This window comes from Tauraco erythrolophus, chromosome 26 (genome assembly GCF_009769465.1).
Source record: "Tauraco erythrolophus isolate bTauEry1 chromosome 26, bTauEry1.pri, whole genome shotgun sequence".
In the NCBI taxonomy this organism is placed as follows: domain Eukaryota; kingdom Metazoa; phylum Chordata; class Aves; order Musophagiformes; family Musophagidae; genus Tauraco; species Tauraco erythrolophus.
In genome coordinates this window covers 7,746,656-7,765,288 of record NC_141490.1, presented here as the reverse complement: position 1 = coordinate 7,765,288, position 18,633 = coordinate 7,746,656, and the positions used below count along the sequence as shown (strand labels likewise).

The window sequence follows — 18,633 nt, the reverse complement described above, 5'->3', positions numbered from 1 at the left end:
ATCGGGAACAGGACCAGGACCGGGACCAGGACCGGGAGCGGAACCGGGAGCGGCGAACAGGGACCCCAGTGGCGCTCCCCCGCCTCTCGCGGCACGGGAAAACCCAAGGCCCCGCCCCGGCGTCCCGCCCCGGCGTCCAGCCCCGCAGCCAATGAGAAGCCTCAGGCGAGGGCCCGACAGCGCTGATTGGTCCGGCCGCTGCGGGGCGGGGCGGTTGCCAGGCGGAAGCGGCAGCGGCGGAGCGGCATGGCGGGCACGGTGCTGGGCGTGGGGCCGGGTGTGCTGGTGCTGCAGCTGCTCTGGGGCCTGGCGCTGCTGCTCTGCCTGGCGCTCTCCCGCGCGGCCGCCCAGGCGCGGTGAGCCGCGGGAATGTGGGGGGCGGTGGGATCAGGCCGGGCCCGGTGCTGAGCCCGCCCCGCCCGCCTCTCCCCGCAGGGTCGCCGTGGTGCTGGTGACGCTGGGAGCCGCCGTCCTCAGCGCCGCGCTGCTGCTCTTCCCCCGGGAGGACGAGAGCCCGGCCGCAGCTGCCGCCGACGAGGTGAGCCCGCGCCGTGGCCTCCGTGGCCGAGTGAGCCCCGGGGGGGGGGCGGGGTGGCGGGATGTTACCTCAGGGGCCGCCCTGAGGCCCCGGGGATGGGCCTTTCCCTCAGGGATGGGCTCCGTGGGTGCCCCCAGGCCCTGGGGATGGGTCTTTACCTCAGGGCTGGCCCCAGCAGTTTACCTGAGGCCCTGGGGATGGACCTTTACCTCAGAGATGGCACCCAAGGGCCACCCCGAGAACTCGAGGATGGCCCTTTACCTCAGGAATGGGCCAGGGGTTGGGCTTTTACCTCAGGAATGAGCCCCAAGGGCCACCCTGAGCCTCTGAGGATGGGCCTTTACCCCAGGGCTGGCCCCCATGGGTGCCCTGAGGCCTCAGGGATGGGTCTTCACCTCAGGGATGCTGCCCAAGGGCTGCCCTGGTACCCTAAGGATGGGCCTTTACCCCAGGGCTGGCCCCCATGGGTGCCCTGAAGCTCTGGGGGTGGCCCTTTACCTCAGGGATGGTGCCCAAGGGCTATCTTGAGGCTCTGAGGATGTGTCTTTACCCCAGGGTGGCCCCCATGGGTGCCCCGAGGCCCTGGGGATGGCTGTTTACCTCAGGAATGGCCCCGGGGTTGGGACTTTACCTCAGGGAAGGCCCCAGCAGCAGGCCTAAGGCCCCGGGGATGGCCTTGTGCTGCCTTTCGGTCTCCTGGAGCTCCTGCTCTGACGGACGTTCCTGTCGATGCAGGCTGTGTTGCTCACGGAGCAGGGATCTCTTTGTTTCTTTAACAAAATTTCTTCTTTACACACCGGTGTAGGTGACCTGTGGGGTTTATCCCCTGACCCATGGGGCTCTGTGCGGGCATCACACTTGTGTTATCCTTCCTGGCTCAGCTCTGAGCTTGAGCAGCTTCTGCTCCTCCTCTGCCATCCCCTTTCACAGCTTGATCCACAGCCCTCCATCTCCCAACACACCCCGGAGCGTGCCGGTAGCCACGTGGCAGGTAGTTTGGATAGTTATCCCTCTAATTCTGCAGCCTTTTGCTGTCCCCTAGCTCTGTTTTCCATTTCAAAGCCCGGTAGCTGCACTTTGGCTCTCTTACCATGCTCAAGCATGGAGCCATCTGTGGTTTTGGGCAGCCTTTTGTCTGTGTTGTCAGGCACGGGGATCTCCCCCGATTTCGGGTCAGATCAGGCTGCCTGAGCTGTGATCTTGGGTTTTCCCAGAGCTCTTTGAATACACAAAGTTTTTGCGGCGTTTTAGGTGCTGTTTCCTCCATTCTATTATTAATGCCCATTAATTATTGCTCTTCTCAATCTTGATCTGTGTAAATCCCTACTAAAGATCTTTTTAAGTTTTTTTCTTTTCTCTGCCTTGCGTGGGACCTGCTGGTGTAAAGGTTGGAAGCGAGATGAAGGGCAGCCGAGCGCGTGTTCGTGCCCGGGAGGTTAACAGAATCAGAAAGCTCATGTTTTTGGGATCTTCAATTGGACTGGACCTGCCCTGACGATCAATAATACATGACCGGGGCTTTCTGTGCTGAAACTCAGCTAATTGGCTAATTAGAAAGAGGAACGTGCGGAAGGAGCCAAGGCACAAGAGACTCTTTCTGCAGCAGCGCCACGGCTGAGCGTGTGCTAATGCCTTTTGTAAAACCGAGCCGGGGCTGAGCGAAGCTCTGGGGTAGTCTCAGGAGCCAAGAGGATGATTCCGTAGCCAACCTTCTTGCGGTTGGCTTCCCATTGTATCTGCTGTATCATTTTTTAATCTTGTTTTTTACTTTTTCCCCCTGTTTCCCTTCTAAAATGGAAGAATCGTGTGCAGGTTCTTGCAGCGCTGGGATGTCTGTGGCCTGGGAGAGCTGCCGCAGGTTTTGACTCGTGTTTCTTCCCTGCGCTCGGTGCTGCACTGCTCCTTTTCTCCGTGTTGGCTTTCCCACAAGTGGCTTTTTCCAGAGGAAAGGGATTCTTCTTTCCATCTTTTGTGGTGCACCCCACTTCCCACAGAGAGCACCTATGTCAGGAATGAAAAGCGAGGGGAGGAATCTGGGGGAATCCCAAAAGTTTTCCTCCTGGGCTGATCTTCTTGGACAGTCCTCTTTTCCAGGACGTGGCATGCTCCCTCCAGGCTCCTGGAGCGGACTGCGCCTGTAACATGTGTTGTGGTCTGTTTTTTTTCCCGCTCTGCAGATCGTGGACACCTTCTTCATCGGCCGCTTCGTCCTCCTGGCTGTGATGAGCCTGGTCTTACTTGGGTGCCTGTTCCTGCTCCTGGTTTACCACCTCATGGAGCCAGTCTATGCCAAACCGCTCCACAGCAGCTAGCGGCAGCCGGAGGCAGCGATCCCAGCGAAAAGGAAATCCCGTTCTCATGGCAATAACCCAGGAAGGGACACCAGGAGACTGGTGTGGAGGTGAACGTGTCGATTTTTCCAAGCTCAGAAAGAGCCGGCGAAGCAAGCGAAGTGTGTCTCTTGCCCCCAGCACTGCGTCCTTCCATCTTTTCGGACTGAGCACAAGCACCTTCTTCTCTAGGGAAGGAGTTCAAGCCTCCATGGATTGCAGAGGTGTTTTAACCTCTCCCTTTTTTTTCTCTTTCACAGGAGAGTTGAAATCCGGGCACTTTGTCCTACACTTGATTCAGTGACTTGAACTGAGCTGAGATGGTTTGTTATCCTTATCCGCAAGAGATGGTTTGTTATCCTTATCCGCAAGAGATGGTTTGTTATCATTCCTTTTTCACTTTGGTTTAATAAAACTCTCTGAGAAACCTCTGGCTTGGTCTTTATTTATTCTCCAGCAATGCCACCTTTAGGTGACAGCAGTGTTTCTGAAAACCTTTTCCTGTGGCAGACATGTTTTTTTGGGGAGGAATTCATCCCATAGTTGTGGATCATTTGGCCGTTTACTCCTCTGTTGTCTCTGTAGCTGGCACTGTTCAACTTTCCTGCAGCATTCCCAGGAATGAGCTGAATGATCTGGCTTCATTCGGTGGGGGATTTGAAATGGGGGGAGTAATCCCTAAAATCTCCCCTCCACAAGGATGCGGAGGAAAGCCAGGTCTCGTCTCCCTGCGCTAAACAATCCACAAAACCCTCTTGCTTTTCCAGGACTGCTGATACCCAAATGTCTCCCAGGTGGGCCGGGACCCCAAGTTGTTCCTGCTTCCCTAAAACACAAAAACGTTGCTCGCCCTCGTGCAGATCACTGGCTGAAGCCAGTAGTTGACTCCAATACCAACCCCATTTCTCTCCCTGTTTTTTTCCATAGAAACTGGGGGGAACTGCCCCGCTGAAGCGGACTGGGGACTGGGCCTCCTGCCCATGCCACAAATCAGTCTGTTGATGGCAGCAGCTGGCACCGGCTGGATGTCTGTACTTAACTAGCAATTATTACTGCTTTGCCCTGTCTTAGCCATCCCCCAATAGCGACGGATTTTCTTCCATGAAATCTCACAAGGCTTTTAAATTGCTTCCAGGAGAAAAGCGTTTTGATGGGCCGGAGCATCGTGTGGCTCTTCCAGAGCAGGGAAGGAGCCGTTACCATTCATGCTGTGCCAGGGAGAGGTTCCCTCAGGTGCCCCGCGGTACCTGGGCGAGGTGAGTCACGTCGTGGCTCCGTGTTTTCCAGCCCCAGAAAAGACGGATGATGCCGCTCAGCCTTTCACGGCTGAGAGGGCAGCGAGCATTGCTGTGAGGTTAAAGCCGAGTGCGAGACAGCACAGTGTGTCCGGGGGCAATATAGCCAAAAACTTGGGGGGAGGGGGGGGGCAAGAAACTCAGAGCACTTGCACAGTTTTGTGGGTTTTTTTTCTCCATTTTAGACATTTCTTTCTTCTTTTTTGTCTGCTACCAGGACGTGAAAGGTTAATAAAACGGAGCTGGCGGGCTCGGAGACAACGCTTCCCCTGCAGAAAACACCCCAGCCCCCGCAGCCCTAACTCTGTCAGCTAAAAACATGTGAGTATGCTTCAAAAAAAGGCAGAGGAGAGGGGTCTGTACTTTTCCTGCCGTGTTTTCCTGCTCAATCCCCGTCCTATCCCGTCGTCTCTGCCCAAGGGAGCCGAACTATCGTGTCGAGGAACACGCTGAGCATTTATGCAACACAAGCGCGTCGGGTCTCTTGGTGATGTCGGAGTTACGCCTGGAACAAAATTCATATTTAATTCATCATCTTCATCACGTTTATGAACACGAAGCTACTCCTGCAGCTCGCTCCGGCTCCGCGCCTGCCGTGTCCTTATTCCCCGGGCTTGTGCTTTTCCGTCCCCTTAATCCCTTTGTAACTAAAATCAGTCAAAAGGCTCATGGTGCAAAAGGGAATTTTGGGGAGAGCGGAAAGCCCTGCTGCAGGAGGGCTCTTGCATGAGGAGGCCATTTCAGCACTTTCCCAAAAATCCCATGAATTGGGGAAAGAGCCCCATGGGCTTTTGCCACCCCCAGCCCCCTCCCCAAACTCCATCCTCATCCTTGGCCAGCCTCGGCAGCAGGGAACGACCGGCTGGATGAACTCAGCCCCTGCTCTCTCCGTGTATTTATTTATTCTGGGCAATTCTGCTCCTCCCCACTCAGGGGCTTTCCAGACGGTTCCTGTTTATTTTTCGGAAAGGAAAGACCGCGTCAAGGACTTGGTATGAGCCGGAGCTGCTTTCCAACCAGCCCCAAATGGTGATTTTTTTTTTTTTTGCTGCCATCCCCCACCCAATCCTTCAGATCCTGGCAGATAACCTCTCACTGGCACAGCCACCTCTGTCTAGCGCCCTGATTTTTATTTTTTGCAATTAATGTGTAGCAGGAGGGCGGGTTTGGCTTAAATCCCAACTTCTCCGTCGCTGGCGAAGGTGTCGGGAGCTCAGGAGATACGACAGCCAAGGAGCCCTGCTCCGGCCCAGCTTTCTCCCGAAACTGTGAGCAAATAATCCCAGCTTTCCCCTTGCAGGGTGGGAGCGCCGGGTGCTCCATGTCCCGAGGAGCCAGCCCTGTGCAGGCGAAAAATGGCCCTAAATCCCAGCGGGAGAAATCTGTCGTGCCAAAAGGGATGTTTGCACAAGATATCGCACGCGCCGGGGAGGAGGGCGGCCAAGCTGCTTTCAGGTCAGGTGGGAAAACAGCCCTTTTCCCTTTTCCTGCCCTGCATTCCCTGCCTGGCTTGTTAGAAACGAGCAGGAATGCTTCCACACTGGGGTGCCAGTACCCAGCTCGTTCACGGGTCCCGAGGGCAGCTGCTCCCTCCTTGATGCTGGGCGGTGAGTGGTGCCGGAGTGGGGATGGAGGGAGAGGAATTGTCTGCAGGAGGAACTCCTCTCCTTGATTTAAGATCCTTGAATGACGGCAATTCCTCACGCCTCGCGCTGCGCTCTGCCGGCACTTAATTACCCTCCCTGGAAAAAGCTGGCCTCGTCTTTCCACCTTGGCTTTGCTGACTTCAGCTTCCCTGCCGCCGTATCCCGCTTTGCCTTTGGCTGCTAATTAAAAAGCCCTTCAGCGTTCGCTGGCTGCTCCTTGCGTAGGGAATTACGGACCATGCCCCAGCCACCTCCGCGGCAGCCCGGCGTTCATCCAAAATCCGTGCAACCCCATTCCCAGGCCGCTTCCCGGCAAAGCTCAGCTGAAACGGTGTCGCCTATGGAAAACCACCCAGGGACATGTGCTGCGTATGTCGGAGACGGGGAATGCCCGTGGGAGGGTTGAGCGCCGGCGTCGGGGAATATGGATGCTCCCTGCACGTGCCACGCTCGCCCCGACCGCATCACCTGTGGAGGGGAGCCCTTGAACTATAAAATCCAGGTTTTTCCGGGCAGCGTGCTAGGAAAGCAGGCTCCACGTTTACCAAAGGGGCTCCTAAGGAGCTCCTTTTGGGAGTGATGGGTTTTTCCTGGTCCACAGGACAGCAGCAGAGGTGTGTTTGTGCTCTCCTGGCTCTCGCAGCCCCCTCGCTGCGCCGAAGGGGCTTGTGGCGGGGGGAAAGCAGTGGCCCCTTCTCCAGAATCCATCCCGGATTCACCTCAAGACGAGGTGAATCTTGCAGATTTCTCCCAGAGGAGCTCGGCTCAATTTAAAGTCCTTTGCTTGGGGCAAACCCAGGGGATCCCCCTGCCTTCCTGCCCACCCCTCCTTCTCTAAAGTCTCAGTGAGATCTGGGGCTTTCTTTGGCATTTGGCTCCTAATTTATTTTTTTTTTTAGGTTTAAAATTGCCATGGGCCGTCTGCCCTTTCTCCTCGCTCCCGGCAGCGCAGCCAAAGCTGCTCAGACTTTCCAAACACGAGTGGGATGTGGCCCAGGCCTAAATTTGTCTTGGAAAAACTATGAGTAGCTGAAAGAGCAGGCAGGAGGTGGGGGGGAAAAAGGAAGAAAGAGGAAAAAAAAAAAAACCCACAACTTGCTTTTGCAATAAGCCCCTCTGTGTCCGGGTTTGTGGTTTTTTTTTTTTCTCAAAAATGTATTTCAAGGCACCGTCCTCCTCCGCAACGCGGACGGCGATTAAGGAAAGCGAAAGCTCCGTCACAGGTGCACCGAAATAACCATTCTCAGCCCGGTGCCTGGCATCTTTCCTGGCATCATTGACCCCTGTGCCATCAGAGGCCACATTTGCCAGGAGCCGTGCAGCCTGGGTGTGCCGTGGTGCCAGCCTTTCGTCTCTGCTGAGGACAGACCCTGTCGTGACACCTCCCTGTGGCTCCCTCAGGGCGCAGTTATTTCCCTGGGGAAAAAAGGGCAATTGGGGATTTTGCTTTCCTCTGCCTGCCCCGTTGTTTCTCCTACTTTCTCCCCCAGGGATCCGCAGGCACCCGGCACGTTTTCAAAGCCCCAGCGAGCATCTCTGCTGGCTCCCGGGGCCATCACCACCTCGAATGTGCCTGTCCCTCCCCGTGCTGCTCCGTTGCCGTGCAGGGGTTTACAAGGAGCTGATCCAACTGGCCAGCAGGTTTTCTTCTTTTTTTTTCCCCTTCGCTGATGAAATCAGCACTTAATAAAATCACATCAGGCCCAGATGTTTTTCTCCTCGGGTTAAGATCCAAGGAGGTGAAGTCAATTAGAGTTCAGATTTATACCAGGCATAAACGCAGCCCCTGGCGCCCGCCGCTGCGCGGAGAGCCGGACCCTGCCCGGGTGCGATCCCGGGATGGCGAGCAGGCTGGGAAGCTCACCCCACAGCTCACGAACGCCCCGTTCCTTGCACACCAAAGTTGGGGGGGCCCCCACAAGCGCACAGCTGGCCGCACAGCTGACCCCCATCTTAATCGAGCGGCACTGCCGGGGCCTCCCAGACCCACCCGTGCCCAGGGGAGCCCGCAAGACTGGTGGTGCTGGTTTAACCTCCCAGGGTCTCCTGGGCACCTGTCATGCAGCTCCTCCTAATTAGGAGTTGTCTAATGAAGACCATCATCTGCTCACGCTGGACTGAGCGAGAGTGGCTATGGAGCTCGAGCGGCCGTTTGCCGTGGCGGGGGGGCTGACACATGGCTACGGGTCCTTCCTTTGGGGCTAAATGGTACGAATTAGGAATCATAACGATCAGGAAAAATGATGGATCTTTTTGGCTTTTTTCGCAGTGGGATGAGACGAGGAGCAAAACCAGCTTAATTTGGGCTCAGTGAAAAGCTGGGGGATGTCCTCGACGTGGAATAAACAGTGCTTTGTCTGTGAGGCAGCGCCTTAAGGGATTTGCCACCATCCCCCTGATCCGGTATCCTGAAATATGGAGTGCTGGGATGGGGCAGGCTTGCAAACGAGAGGCTCCACATGGAGAGAAGCGAGAAGAAGGGCATGACCAGTGCCCTCAAGTTCACGGAGACCTGGCCGAGCCCCACCAGGAAAGGGCACGGAGTGGTAACGCAGGTTTCACATGTTTTTATTAATAAAAACGGCCGATGGTGAAGAATCGGCCCGGAAGACCGGTTGGCCGGAGCCCTCGGACTGTGCCTCGCCGCTGCCTCCCGCCGAAGCCATCCCACGGTGGCGGTTCGAGCCTGCGGGCCGTGCCTGAGGCCGTGCCTCGGCTCTGCCCAGACGGACACGCTCCCGGTGCCCCAGCCTCTCTCCTCCCTCCGGGCCTCTCGGCTCGGGGCGGCTCGCGGGGGACACATCAAAACTCCTTAAACCTGCGGGGAGAGAAGCGAGCGGCTGAGCGCGGTGGGCGCCGGTGTTGGGATCAGTGACGGGTGCCGCGGCGCTGCCGGAGAGATGGAAAGGGAAAGCGGCTCTGCTGGGCAGCCCCAGCCCCGTCTGCACCGCAAGCCCGGAGGAGAAGCAGGCGCAAAGAGGAGATCCAGCCAACGCTTTGTCTCTGGCCAAAGCTGAAACATCCCCAAAAAAAAGCCTCCGCAAGCTGCTCCGGAGACAACGCGCTCCCCGAAGCCCTTGAAGGCGTTGCAGTGTTTCCACAAACCGAGCCAGCTGCTTTCCCCAGCACAAAACAGCCGGATTTTGGTGCAAATGTGGACAGTGCTGACCCGGCCAGGATAGTCCTTGCCCCAGCCAGCCCCGGCACGGGAGAGCGCAGCCCGACAGCCCTCCACCGGTGGCCGGAGAAGGAGATTTGGGCCGCACTTACCGCAGCGCCAGGCCCAGACTATTGCTCTTTCACCTGCAAACACAAGACATAAAGGACCAAACGCTCGCAGGGGGGCCGGGGTCTGGCACCCCCGCCGCCGGCACTGGCCGCGGCCCCTTCCCCCTCGGTGCTCGCGGAGAGGCTTCGGTGGCAATCGCAGACGGGCCAGCGCTGATTTGGAGGTTATTTACACCCTCGCAGTGATTTGGCCACGGATTTGATTAGTGTAATCAAGCTCATTAGCACGGGCGGGCGAGTCAGGCTATAAATTTAGCCGTTTCAAGTGCATTAATCAATGTTTTGCTCATCGGGCATCCGGGCTAGCGTCTCATAAGTCAGCTGGAGACAAGGACAAGCTGCCCACCCGCCCGTCCACACTCTCTTCCCCGGCCATCGCGATTTGATCCCTCGATTCCCAAATCTTGATCTCAGCCCTTAAATTATCAGCGGAGCGGCTGTTTCTAGGCTGAGCCTGCCAAGTGAAACTCAAAATCGGGACGAATCAGGCTTGTGTTTGTGTTTAATCCTCGGGGCTCAAGCAGGGATACTCACACCGAGCTACTTCCCATCCAGCACTGACTCTGTTAGCTGCACACTAGAGCTACAAAGACACAAGGACGGCGTGTTTAGCACCAAGAGAGTTTCGCGAGGTGCGGATGGCTAAAATCCCCCGGGTGCTGCCCTGGCTGGGGGCGGAAATGCCTTTGTGCCCACAGGAGCGAGACGTCGGGCAGACGGCCTCATGAAGCCCGACGGGATGCTCGCACGGAGATGCAGCAGTGACAGCAAAGGGTAACAAACGTCTTTCCGGAGTGGCACCGACGCCGTGTTTTGGCATCGTGGGACTGGAGGCCGCCCCGGGGCGGTACGTACGTACCCTCTCTTCCTTGCTATGCAGCCGCACCACCCACGGACCTCTTTGACCACCACACGAGCGAGGAACTGCAGGAGGAAAGGTGGAGGGTCACCATGGGGCCGGTGGCTCTGCAGCCGCCAGCCTTGGCACGAGTGTTTCCGTTGCCGGGAGAGAAATTTTAAGGCTCTTCCTAGGGAAGATCGTGTGATCTAAAACCGTACATGAAGGAGGTCGTAGGGAAAAGCCAAGTGGATGGAGGCAAAGGTTTGGAGTCAATACGGGGCTTTGCAATTCGCCCTGTGCCTGGCTGTCCCCTGAGGACTGTCCTTGCCTTCCGCTGGCGAGCGAGTGGCTTAAAGGGAGCCCTTGAATATCCAGGATGGAAAACCACATCCTGCCAAGGAGTGACTTACCAGGCAAGCCAAGACGTCGGCTGCTATCAACATGTAGAAGACGTTATTCCAGCCCGTGGGGGAGATGAGCCCTGCGAGCAGCGGCCCTAGCGCGGCACCTGCGAGGGGGCATGTTAGGAGATGCCCCGTGCACAGGGCAGAGGGGGTCAGGACCCCCCAGCACTGGGGGAAATCGGCGCTGGGCACCCCCCAGCTGTACAGACCTATGGATCCTGTGCCGTCAATGATAGCCGTGACAGTAGAAAGGGCTTTGGCGTTTCCTTTGAGAGACTCGTGGGTTCCCTGCGGGGACGGAGGAGCAAAACGTAAGGAGGAAAAACGGCTTCGGGGTCCGCAGCAGGCAAGTCCCAGCGTGAGGCCGCTCACACCCCGGGCAGCAATTTCCATGCGTTGGACCCAGCCGTGGATGGGAAGACCGAACTCGGATGCTGCCTGCAGCCAAGCCACAGCAAAACTGGGATTGCCAACAGCGGACAGCGATCCCAGGTGATTTCCCAGCAAATATTTCCAGCGGGATTGCGGTTAGAGGGAGATGCAACAGGGCCAAAGCTGAGGCAAGGTGACAAAGCAATAGGACAAAAAGCCGTGTTTAAGGGAGGGTGCCGACCACGGCACGAGGTGTGACAGCCCCGTTCTTCTCCGCTGTGCTTCAGAGGCATTGGAAAACAAAGCTAAAATGTAAAATCCCAGCAAACATCCCTCTGGGAAAGAAGGAGCAGCCGTCGGGTGCGCAAGGGCAGCGTGGCGGGGTCCGAGGTGCGCCTCTTACCAAATCTGCCGAAACCGCCGTTGTGATGAGAGCGTAGGGCCCGTTAACCAGCGCGCCGCAGACGACCAGCATCGCTGCGAGGAACGAGATGGCCGCGGAGGTCCCGGGAAGAGATGAAATCTTTTTAAATGCAGGGAGCAGCAGGATGTTGGGTCTATCATCCCCAGCCCTCATGTGGACATTGCTGTCCTGTGCATCCTTCTCCTGCTCATCTCCATTTTTCCCCAGGAGATCCCACCCAGCAGGCAGCAAACGCTCATCCAGAACCACCCTCCACCAAATCCCAGAGCAGGAGCCCAGCTCGAGAGGAGAAATAGAGGCAGGTGAGCTGCAGCATCTGCCATCACCCCTTCGGTGACGGGATCCAGCCGTGCCGAGGAGCTCCTTACCTATCGATGTGCCGATGCCATTCTGGCCAATGTGGTTATACAGGAAGAGCTGGAAAAGAGACACAGGCTGAACTAGTTTACAGCTATTCCAGCTGTTTTCCCAAGCGTTTTCCTTGCAGCAGCACCCCGGGGCCAGGATGGAGAAGGTGAGGACCTGAATTACCGCCGGCGCCAAGTTTCGCAGCCCCCTACGTGGCGTCGGAAGAGGAGAGCGCCAGCCCTTGAGCTGAGCGTGCCCTTGGCTCCGCGTCCCGCCGGCTGCCTGCCAGATGGAATACCTGGCAGCTGGCAAGCAGAGGTGCTGCCGCGATTTACGGCTCGTGCGCCTCCCCGCCGGCTGAAGCCAGACGGTGGTTTGTCCCGCCGGCGCTATCGAGGGGCGCGGACATGGCGCGGCCTCTCTGCTTCTCAGCTCCTTCGGAGGAGAGCGGCTCGGGACCCGCAGCCAGCCAGGTTTGGATTAATTAGCCATGTTTTTGTGGCGGCAAAGCCAAACGAGCTCCGTGCAGGTGCTCGGGAAGGATATCCTGGCCAAGTGCCAGCGGAGCATGAGGGCTTTTGGGATGCAAAGCAAAGATGAAAGCTGGACGGGCTCGGTGGGACCTCCAAGGCTTTAAGACAGAGTGAGGTTGTGGTGGGAGGGAGGAAAAAAACACCCCTAAAGGGTATTTTTAGCTGTCAAGGACTATACGATCCCCTCCCAGCCCCCAGATCTGGATGTCCACCCCGGGAACATCTGGGCACGTGGGTCGATCCCAGCTCTCGTCTCAGCCAAGCGCGTGACCAGCTCATCCCGGGCACTTGGGAAGAGGAAGGCGGCCGTGAGTCAAAGGAACCGGAGAGGAAACCCTCGTGACCAGGATTTTTTTCCGCCGCGTGACAACGCACCACGGGAGCGGCGACAACCAACATCACGCAGCACGTGGTGGCTCTGCCGCCGGTGTAGTCGGAGATGAGGCCAGCGAAGATCCCCCCTGCAAGAAGGAGTCGCAGGTGTTGGCCACACCACCCCAGCAGCAAAGCTTCACCCCAGCTTAGACAAAATCCCACAGGATGCTGCGCTGGGATGCTCTTTACCCCCCAACTTTAGAGTGAGATGCCCCCAAGGTTAAATACAATATCAGAGTGATCCAGCCCCCTCACTTGGGTACGTGACGAACCTAAAATGCCCCCGACGTCAAAGAGGGTCGACAGGTCCCCGGCTTCCTTGGCACCGAAATGAGCTGCAAGGGAGAGGAGAGGGATGAGGAGATGGTCCCCTTGGCAGGCTCGCTCCCACCTCGCCGGCTCCAAAAACTCACCGACGTTCACGATGTAGAGGGGAAGCCAGTAGAGGAAGGTGTAGCTCACCAGCTTGGCAAAGAGCAGGCAAAGGGAGAACTCCACCACGCCCTGGGAGGAGAGGAGAAGACATCAGAGGAGCCTCCTTCTCCCAAGCCTCCTCTGGATGGTGGTTTTTTCACCCAATTTTCTGCCTGGTGGGCACCCCGTTGATGGGGTGAGCTGCCCTGGCTTTGCTTTTTCCTCCATCCCCGTCACCATGCAAGGGACATCCCATGACTCACGGGTATCCGGAGGGCCCCGAGGAAGCTGATGGCTTCGGGCTCCTCAGCTGGCTCCTTGGAGCTGTTGGAGCAATTCACGTCGCTCTGGCCCGAGATGCTCAGCGGCCCCTCGTTGGAGGTGACCACTTCGGGATCCTTCTCGTTGGAGGTCACCCCTCCAGCATCCTCCTCGTCGGAGGCCATCTAAAAGGAAGCCAAAGGCAGGAGTTGTGGCTTTTGTTGCTACAAGGGGCTGAAAGATCAGATTTCCTGCCGGGATGTGACCCGGAGGATGCTGACACCAGCATAGCAACAAGCATCCTCCGTGATAACTGCACGTCGCTCTGATTCCTGACGTTATGACCTGACACCCACGTTGTTTCGCTGTAAACTGAGCACCCACCCAGCCCAGGACAAGCCCGTTGGGAAGAGATTGGACTCACGTGATGCAGAGGCGGGCTGCAGCCGACGTCCTCGGGATCTGCAGGGAGAAAGGAGATCCTGTGAGGGCCCGGACCAGCCCCGCTCCGCCTGCTCTCCCTCCAGCATCTTGTGCCACAGGGGAGAAACGTGGGACTGGGAATCTGTGGGCACTGGGTTGCATCTCCAGATACCCACTTCCCAGCAGCAAAAAACCCTGGTAAAATCCCAAAGGGCTTCCCAAATCATTCCTTAAAGGAAAAGCTGCTGAGAGGAGTGAGCGGCACAGGGGCTTGAGCCTGCCTGGATGACCCCAAAGGATGCTGAGCATCCCTGCGGTGGTTGGGTCCACATCCCTGCTTGCCACAAGCTGGAAATAAGTATCCGAGGTTGCCAAAAACGCTTGGAGACAAGGTGGAAAATTGTGGTCCCGCCAATCTCGGCGTTACGCCAGTCATCTGCTGCGCCCCAGATCGCACCACTCACACTCCACGAGGAAGAAGAAGCAGATGATGCCCACGGTGGCGATGATGATGCCGGGCACGACGAAGGACAGGCCCCAGGCGGAGGAAACCCAGATGCCGGCGATGAGCGACCCTAAGATGTTGCCGACGGAAGTGTGCGAGTTCCAGATGCCCATGATCAAACCTCTCCTGGCAGAGACAGAGCCGGGGTCGGCATCGCTGGAGCCAACAGGGATCAGGACCGGGGTGGGACACGCAGGAGAAACACTCACTTTCCTTTCCCGAACCAGTTCCCGACGCACGCCACGACGGAGGGCCAGCCGGTCGTCTGCACCAGCCCGTTGCAGATCTGGCAAGAGATAGGCAGCGTTGGCACCCAGCGGGTGCCAACTTGATCCATGCACCACTTCAGGTAGCTGGGCTCAAAAACAGCCCCCCTCATCCCAAAGCTGTCGAGAAAACACTCGGTTTGGGTTTATTTTTTCCTGCCGGGGCAATCCCGGAGCCGTTCGCGTGGTTCTCGTGGCTAAATTGGGAGCGGCTGGTGTTGCCAAACCAGCCGCCGGCCCTGCTGGGCGAGACGGGCGCGCCCGGTGGTTTCGGCGCCCACGCCACGCGCGACCGGGTTTTGCGGGGAGTGGAAATGCCCAGCGTTCTCCCGCTCAGGAACTGGGAAACGCCGATCCCTGAAAGCTGCTGAAAAACTGGGATGAGGCCGTGAGGGTAAAATCCAGAGCCTGGGCATCCTCCAGCACGGACGCACCTGCATGATGATGAAGTACCAGAGGAAGTGGATGTTCCAGAAGTAGCCGAGGCCGAAGAGCGCGGTGAAGAGCCCGCTCAGCACCATCCCCCCCGACAGGTAGTAGCGCAGGGGGAGGCGCTCCCCAAAAATACCGCTGCGGAGACAGGGAAGAGCACGGACAGGAGCTGACGGGTCTTGCTGCTGATGGGTGTTATCAAACCACTCGGCTGCTTTCCCGTTAACATGACCCCAGCCCGATGGAAACCAGTTTCCTGGTGGACTGGTGCAAACTGGTGTGCGGAGGGAAAGGGGTGCACAGGACCTGGGTACCTGATAAACATCCCGATGGCGTAGGCCACCAGGAAGGCATTATCCAGCGCCCCGAACAGCTCCTTGTAGTTGCTCCCATCTGGAAAAGAAATATTAGGGTCACATCAGCCTGGCCCCGTCTTCTTTTCCCTCCCCATGGCCCCTGGCTCATCCTCGTCCTCATCCCCCATCCCAAAACCCTCCTCCCCGTGGGGACATTGGCTCTCGGAGCGTGGCCAGGTGCCATCCCAGCCCCACTTTCGCCACCCGCTGCTGCCCTTTGCCTGGGGGCACGGGGCAGACACACGCTGCGGAATTACCTCCGGATGCCTAGAGCTGCCGGCTCTGCCAAAACCTCTGGCCACATCTGGGCTTAGGGCATAGGGTGAGCCCGTCTCAGCTGCCATGAGGGCAGTTTTTGGGTGATAGGGGGGTGCTCAGCCTTACCGAAGGGTGCCCAGCTGCACCACGTGCTGCTGTTGGAGTCGTTGTGGGGGTTCGGGCCCAGGGCCGAGCAGTTGGGGTGCAGCTGGCTCTGCAGGGAGAGACAAGGGGTGAAAGGAGGGTGCTGGAGAACCCCGCTGCCCCCACATCCCCTTCCCCCACGGCTGGGGCGAGGTTGGAGCTCACCTTGACGATGCTGATGGGTTTTCGGGAGAGGTGGTAGCTGGTGTAGCAGAGGAAGGTCAGCACCAGCGTCAGCCCCCGATACCTGCGGGATCAAGGGAGCGGAGGGGTGAGGAGTGGGGGGACAGGGATGGGGACGGGGATGCCACCATCCCAGCTGGCAAAGCCCAGCCTCGTAGGGAAGTCTCAGACATCTGCAGCTTCGGCATTAGCCATGGTCTTCCTCCCCCTTCCTCAAAATTCATGCTTTTTGGAGAAAAATAGTAGGTAAGGAAGGACAACAGCCGCCACCGTTAAATCCACTCAGGATGCGGATGCAAATCTCTGCTGCTGTTTAACCTGCAGGGTCTTAGAAATGCCCAGGAAAGGGGAAAAAAAGGGTTGTTCCTGCTCATTTCCCTGGCAAAATACCCCCTCGGCACCAAATGATGACAATTCTGCCGGATGGGTGAGCTGAACCGGCCCAGGGGAGGTGGTAGGGAGATGACTGGCCCCCAAAAAATAGCCAAAGACGTGGCTTGGAAAGATCAGCTGAATTTATTTTGAGGATTTCCCCCTCCTCGAGCCGCCATCCCGGCAAACCGCGGGGTGAGCAAGCGCCTTTCCGGTGTCACGGGTGGAAACAGGGCGCAAGACCGTGGCTGATTCATCATCGCTCCTGGCGTTAATTAAAGATGAGCTGGAAAAAAAAAAAAAAGCTAGGAGGGGGAAAATGCCCCAAGCAATCCCTGCTCTGCTTCCTCCACTGGACAGGGGCTTTTGCTTGAATTAAATGCAGGAAAATGGGGGAAAATTGTGAAAAAATGAGAAAAATTCAAGCTTTTTCTTGAATTAAATGCAGCAAAATGGGGGGAAATAGGGAAAAAAATGGGGTTTGGGCTCAGGGATGGGGATGCTGCTCCCAGCAAAGGTGAGGGAGGAAGCCTGGAGAATCCCGAATAGGATCCAGCACCCTCCAGAGCAGGGTGAGCACCTCTGAGGGGCCTCATCCTAAATTTAAGGGAGGTTTTACGACGGCGCAGAGGATGCGAGGGGTCAGGGAGCGGCTCCGGCATTGAGACATGTCACGGGGTTGCTCCAAGTTTAGAGAAAAACAAAAAAAAGCCCTTTTTCTTTGCAGTTTTAGCTCATCCCGCCGCTCTTCCCAGTTTCACTTCTTCCTGAAACTGCAGCCATTACAGACACCCTGAGCTCTCTGCTCCCGGGTGCCGGTTCCGAGACTGGTTCCCACCGAAAAAAAAATAATTAATCCCTCCAAAAAAATATAATTAAACCCCTCCAAAAAAAAAAAAATCACCACTGGGGACTGCGGGGCTGATCCGAGGGGAGCGGAGAGGCCGCGGGGAAGAAGGGGAAGAGGAACTTCACGTGCGGTACCCGACTGGGCCGGAGAGCTGGTGGTTGGTTGTTTTTCCGCCCGCTCCCGGTGTTGTGGCAGGGAAAATTGCAGCTGGTGGAAAAGCACGGGGGTTGTTTGGCAACAGGCTTGCAAAAATTAAATCTCTTCAATGAAATTAAATGGGCAGCAGGCTCGTCACCTCGCCGACAGGGAGAGGAAGCAGCGGGATCTCCGTTTTGGCCGCATGCCACCGAATTTTGAGGGCGAGGGCCCAGCACATGCGGAGGGACAGCTCGAGGCTCAGCGGGCGCTGCTGCCCATCTCAGGGTCCCCGTGCATCTCTCCGGCCCAGCCCCGCGGTGCCCGAGCAGGGCTCAATGCCCTCCATCCCCGGGATGGGGGAGGGGCCAGTTCCTGGGTCATGCCAAAACTCCTGGGTTTGGTGCCAGTGCTGTGTTGGATCCAGTCATGCGGCGGACCCGGTGCCCGAGGGGCGATGCTAGACCCTGGGCGAGCAACTCCCGGTCCAGGGCTGGATCCCATCCTGGTGCCAGTTCCCAGGACAGTGACCACTGGTCCAGGGCTGGTCCCCATCCCAGTGCCAGTCCCCAGGACAGTGACCCCCCAGTCCCCATCCTGGTGCAGGTCCCCTGATCCAGGGCTGGTCCCCATCCCGGTGCTGGTCTTCTGGTTCAGGTCCAGTATGCATCCCGGTGCCAGTCCCTGGGACAGTGATCCCCCCCCAGTCCCCATCCCGATGCCAGTCCCTGGGACAGTGACCCCCGGTCCCCATCCCGGTGCCGGTCCCCGGGACAGTGAGTCCCAGTCCAGGCCCAGTCTCCATCCCGATGCCAGTCCCTAGGACAGTGACCCCCGGTCCCCATCCCGGTGCCGGTCCCCGGGACAGCGAGTCCCGGTCCCCATCCCGGTGCCGATTCCCGGGACTGTGACCCCCGGTCCCCATCCCGCTGCCGGTCCCCCCGCAGCCCGGTTCCCCCATCCCCGGTGCCCCCCGGTCCCGCTCACCGGCTGTCCCGGGGAAGGGCACGGAGCAGGCGGACGCCGGGGGCGAGCGCTGCCCTCATGGCGGGCGGCGGCGGAGCTGCCGGTTCCCCCCCGCCTCCGCCCCGCGGCTCCTTTTCACCGCCCCGCCGGGCCGCCGCTCCCCGCCCCGGCCCGGCCCCGGTCCCGCCCCGGCCCGTCTCCTTCCCCCGGGGCAGCCCCGCCGAGCCCGAGCCCGTTCTCTGTCCGAACCGGAGCATCCCGCGCTCCGGTTCAAATTAACAAAATCCCTTAAAATGCGGCACAAAGGAGGGAAAAATAACGTCACAAGGGACCCACCTGTAGACGGTCCCCTCCGCGGGGCTCCGGGATTTTCCCAAGATGCTGCTTTCCCAGCGGAAACTACTGGTTTTAACTTTTCCGCTCACTTTTCCATCACCCCCCAAAAGAGGTTTAGTGCCCTGATTCCAGCTAAGCCCCCCAGCCCTGCTTTTGGGTTCATTCACTGGGATTTGGGGAGTCCCACTCTCTTCTCCAACAGGAGAAATGCCCCCCCCCCAAAAAAATATCTCATTTACACCAAGCAAGGGGCAGATCGTGAGGTCAGGAGGCAACAAGGGCTTTATTGAACCATCATTCCTCGGAACCAGCCCGCAGCCCTTCGGAGAGGCGGAAAC

At 58.1% G+C, this 18,633-nt stretch overlaps 2 protein-coding genes across 3 annotated transcripts; one reads left to right on the top strand and one right to left on the bottom strand.

Annotated features, from left to right (window-relative positions):
* The first annotated feature begins 246 nt into the window (after nucleotides 1-246).
* Nucleotides 247-3,246, top strand: LOC147526885 (transmembrane protein 218-like). The gene is made up of 3 exons (XM_086626973.1): nucleotides 247-356; nucleotides 436-538; nucleotides 2,716-3,246. Exons 1-3 carry the CDS (start codon nucleotides 247-249, stop codon nucleotides 2,848-2,850), a joined length of 348 nt encoding a protein of 115 aa, XP_086483099.1. The 3' UTR covers nucleotides 2,851-3,246.
* A 6,391-nt stretch (nucleotides 3,247-9,637) lies between these two features.
* LOC104377183 (glucose-6-phosphate exchanger SLC37A2) lies at nucleotides 9,638-18,057 on the bottom strand. 2 transcript variants are annotated; one of them, XM_086626906.1, is made up of 18 exons: nucleotides 17,981-18,039; nucleotides 15,619-15,700; nucleotides 15,436-15,523; nucleotides 15,010-15,088; nucleotides 14,698-14,833; nucleotides 14,207-14,283; nucleotides 13,957-14,123; nucleotides 13,494-13,531; nucleotides 13,072-13,254; nucleotides 12,808-12,898; nucleotides 12,667-12,729; nucleotides 12,395-12,480; nucleotides 11,507-11,555; nucleotides 11,118-11,191; nucleotides 10,552-10,630; nucleotides 10,349-10,446; nucleotides 9,957-10,021; nucleotides 9,638-9,680 (listed from the first exon to the last, which is right to left on the bottom strand). In XM_086626906.1, exons 1-18 carry the CDS (start codon nucleotides 18,037-18,039, stop codon nucleotides 9,638-9,640), a joined length of 1,557 nt encoding a protein of 518 aa, XP_086483032.1. The 2 variants fall into 2 exon arrangements, with proteins under 2 accessions (XP_086483032.1, XP_086483033.1); XM_086626907.1 differs by lacking the exon at nucleotides 9,638-9,680 and having other exon boundaries at nucleotides 9,740-10,021; nucleotides 17,981-18,057.
* Between the last annotated feature and the right edge of the window lie 576 nt (nucleotides 18,058-18,633).

Excerpts from the sequence above, each read along its gene's own strand:
- LOC147526885 (XM_086626973.1), top strand. The coding sequence starts at position 247 with ATGGCGGGCACGGTGCTGGGCGTGGGGCCGGGTGTGCTGGTGCTGCAG. Across the intron at positions 357-435 it reads CGCGCGGCCGCCCAGGCGCG|GGTCGCCGTGGTGCTGGTGA; the intron begins GTGAGCCGCGGG and ends CTCTCCCCGCAG. Across the intron at positions 539-2,715 it reads CCGCAGCTGCCGCCGACGAG|ATCGTGGACACCTTCTTCAT; the intron begins GTGAGCCCGCGC and ends CCCGCTCTGCAG.
- LOC104377183 (XM_086626907.1), bottom strand. The coding sequence starts at position 18,039 with ATGAGGGCAGCGCTCGCCCCCGGCGTCCGCCTGCTCCGTGCCCTTCCC. Across the intron at positions 14,834-15,009 it reads GCCATCGGGATGTTTATCAG|CGGTATTTTTGGGGAGCGCC; the intron begins GTACCCAGGTCC and ends CTGTCTCCGCAG. Across the intron at positions 10,022-10,348 it reads CCGACGTCTTGGCTTGCCTG|TTCCTCGCTCGTGTGGTGGT; the intron begins GTAAGTCACTCC and ends TTCCTCCTGCAG.